This window comes from Lagopus leucura, unplaced genomic scaffold (assembly GCF_019238085.1).
Source record: "Lagopus leucura isolate 7727_CA_CO unplaced genomic scaffold, USGS_WTPT01 Super-Scaffold_100009, whole genome shotgun sequence".
In the NCBI taxonomy this organism is placed as follows: Eukaryota; Metazoa; Chordata; class Aves; order Galliformes; family Phasianidae; genus Lagopus; species Lagopus leucura.
In genome coordinates this window covers 3,200,822-3,204,308 of record NW_024962266.1, presented here as the reverse complement: position 1 = coordinate 3,204,308, position 3,487 = coordinate 3,200,822, and the positions used below count along the sequence as shown (strand labels likewise).

Sequence of the window (3,487 nt, the reverse complement as noted above, 5' to 3'; positions counted from 1 at the left end):
TTCTCTTCTCTTCTCTTCTCTTCTCTTCTCTTCTCTTCTCTTCTCTTTTCTTTTCTTTCTTTACAAGCTTTTTGGAATGAAGTGCATCATAGGATCTCAGTGTTCCTGCCTGGATAGCAAGCTGTCAGGATATTCATGGATAAATGGCAAACCTGCTTCAGGCAGACGATTCAAGCCAAGGGAAAGCTGCTCTGTTTATTTGTACGGCCATTTAACCTTACGACATCTGCACTAAAAATGGTCTCAGAGAGGAGGAAATCTGGGACAAGCACAGCTCAAAGAAGTGCTCTCTGCACTCCTCCATGCCCTTTACTTGCAAAGCAGTGGGCAGCAGGAAGCACCCAGGGACTTTTTCTTACCCCTCCTGGGAACAAGACTTTTTTAATTCCTTTTTTTACCATGCATGAAGTAGGCAATGGAGCAGCGACAGGATTTTTGCCTCTGAGCTGCCATTTGGAACCTGCCCACCACGGTGCTGCTTCCTCTTGGCAGGTCGCAGGTGCTGTGCTGCAGGCTGTCGGGCTTTTATGGTTTTTCTTTTGGATCAGATAGCTTTGGTGGTTGTTAGGAGATAGGCTGGGTGTGCGTGCACCCAAAGTGTTGCAGGAAACCAAATGCTTAGTACAGGGGTATCTGGAGATAGCAGGTACCACTGCAGCGATACATGAGCAGGGAAGGGCAGCACTGGAGAGATGGAGGTTTCAGCTTGGGGCCCTTCCCACTGCTCCCTAGAGGAGGAGAACCAGCAATTCAGTGGATACAGCAAACGGAGTTCAGGTGCCAGAGAAATGCTCTGATTAGCGTTTCTCCCCTTCACCTTAGGTCTGTTAGTGAAGGCAAGCAGCTCCTCTGTGACACCTTTGTGCGTATGTCTGGCTGTATGTCTGAGCTGCTGCCTTGTGAAAGTCTTAGTTTTCCTTTTGCTGTGTCTCAGCTTCCCCTGTGGTGCACAATAGGGGCTTCAATACTCCCTTGAGAGACTGTGGGGCTGGACTCCCAAAGGCAAAAGCAAAGCAACGAGACACCGATGTAAAATGCCAAATCAGGGTGAAACTTGCTCTCAGAGCCTGATGTTGCTCCTTCTGACTTTCCATCTATACAATCCTTAACTCAATGACCTCCAAATTCTTGGCTTAAAACCCCCAGGAGCTCTGCCTGGCCCTCGAGCAGGAACAGAGGGTGGTTGGGAGTAGAGGCAGCAGCTCCCTTACCCTGGCCGCCTCTACTGCAGGAGGGCTTCCCCAAAAACCTGGGGCTCGGCAGCACCTCTCCCTCCTTGAGGGGGAGGAAAACCTCACGTCATGCCACAAAAATGCTCCTCAGCCCTGCCCAAGCCTTGGAGCAATTCCCAGGTGAGTCATGGAGGCTTCTCAGCCCAGGCACTGCAGACAGCCCCTGGGGGGCATGAGGCTGCTTTCCGGGGACCAGAGTCCCATGCTGAGCCGTGGGTGATCTGCTTGGGTTCTGCAGGCTCTCACCCACCTGAATGCTCCTCCATAGAGCGATTCCTGGCTGGACTCTGTGGGCACAGACCTCTCGCCCTGCAGAGGCTTTGGCAGTGCTGGCAGCTCTGGGAAAAGAAAAACACGCCGAGGGCGCAGGCACCTGATCTGAGTGATTTCTTGTCTCTGCAGGCACCATCCAGAGCAGCTCGTGCAGCCTGTTAGCTCCTCACAGGAGTCAAACATATCCTGAGGAGCCATAAAAGAGGAATCCTGCCCGAGAGCCAGCATGGAGCAGAAGATCAGCTCTTTCTTTAATTCCATCTTGGAACTTGTTCGCACCAAGCACAAGGAGGGCATCTTCAACACCGTCTGCCTCGCGGTGCTGTTGGGCCTGCCCTTTGTCGTCCTCATCGCGTCCATCTTCATCTGCTGCCACTGCTGCTTCTCCCACTGGAGGAGACAGAGCACGAAGAGGGACAGCCCCAGCAGCAATGGGCAGCTGCAGGCCGAGAGGAACAAGAAGAAGAAGAAGAAGAAGAAGAAGGATGAGGAGGACCTCTGGATCTCGGCTCAGCCCAAGCTGCTCTTGCTAGACAAGAGGCCATCTCTGCCTATCTAGCAACCAACTCTGATGTCTCCGGTCCTTCCAGCTGTGCTACAAGGAGATGCCCAAACTGCTGCCACTTTATGGTGACTTTGAAAAGAGGCTCAGCCCATCAGTGGGGTATCAAAGGGCCGGCACAGAGCAAGGCCTGTAGACACGGGTTTGTGCCCCCCACCAAGGTGAAACCCTCTGCAAAGGACAGACGGCCTGCTGAGCCACCATGGGGCCATGCTCACTCTCACCTCGGAGATGCAAGGCAAGCCGAGTGCAGCATTACAGTACAGTGCAGACATCCTGGCCCTCCACCCCCAAATCAAAAGCAATACGAGTTTCGCAGGATGCACTCAGCCCAACCTCAGAAACCTCAAGTCCCAACCTAAGGCAGCAAAGCAGAAGGCCATGCTGCCACTCAGCCCAAAGGCAGGAAGGAGCCAGGAAGTTGCAAGACCAGCCCTTTTTCACCAGCACCTAAAAAGTCTTCCTTAAAAGACTTTTTTTTTTTGTACAGACTTGCTTTTAAAGAGCCCATCATACTGCAGCAAAGTCTGCATCACCTGTATGCTACTGCAGGAGCGGAGACGTAAGCTGACACTGTGTAACAGCTTAGCTATGGCTATTAGAGTTATTTATTGAATGACTACTGAAGAGCAGGACCAAAGGCCCCTCTGTTACAGGGCTTGGTGCACTGAATTGCTATTGGAGCAGCAGACACTTTCCCAGCACAGTCCTCCCCATGCCACACATCAGGGGCACGCACAGACCCACAAGCACACACCACTGCCAGCTGCTGCATGGCCATCAGCACAGCTGGGACTGGACCTTGCACTCATCTCCCTCTCCATCTCCTTCCTCTCCCTGGCAAAGCCACCAGCTCCTGGCAGTTCCTTGTGCCACCCATCCCAGTTTGTGCAACTCCAGCAGGGTGGTGGTGCTAACATCACATCACGGGGCTTGGCTCTGTCTGGCTGCACTGGTGACAGCCTCAAAGCTCCTCACCACACAAGGGCTTTAAATTGCCCCCATATGTGCCTTATATTCCAGTTTACTTTATGACCATTGAAATAAGTGACTCCCTCCTCCTCCAAAACAGGAAGCGATGTATAATGGTAGAAAACTTTCAGGCTTTGCCACACGTACATCTGTCCTCCACCCAGGTACTTTTCCCCAGTTTTGGCCAAACCATGCACTGAACCACTGCATCTCAAGACAAAAGCAAGAGAGATGTGTCTATCAGCAGGGTGACAGCCATCTGAGCACCAAGGCAAGAGCAGCATGGTACAGAAACGAGGCTGCACCCCCCCCCCCCCCGCACTGCCTCCCCACAACTGCATTTCAGTATCAGCCTTTTCCTAAAGAGTCCATACAACAGGAGAAAAACAAAACAAAACAAAACATTTTTCTAGCTTTTTTTTTTTTTGTACAAAAAATAAATGACTAA

At 51.8% G+C, this 3,487-nt stretch overlaps 1 protein-coding gene across 2 annotated transcripts in view; it reads left to right on the top strand.

Annotated features, from left to right (window-relative positions):
- The window catches only part of KIAA0040 (KIAA0040 ortholog), a 5,402-nt gene extending 1,915 nt beyond the window's left edge, over nt 1–3,487 (top strand). For both annotated transcript variants that reach the window (XM_042874179.1, XM_042874181.1), the window contains exon 2: nt 1,635–3,487. In XM_042874179.1, coding sequence (XP_042730113.1) covers nt 1,732–2,064 — 333 coding nt within the window. In that variant the 5' untranslated portion in view covers nt 1,635–1,731 and the 3' untranslated portion in view covers nt 2,065–3,487. The remainder of the gene's footprint in view (nt 1–1,634) is intronic.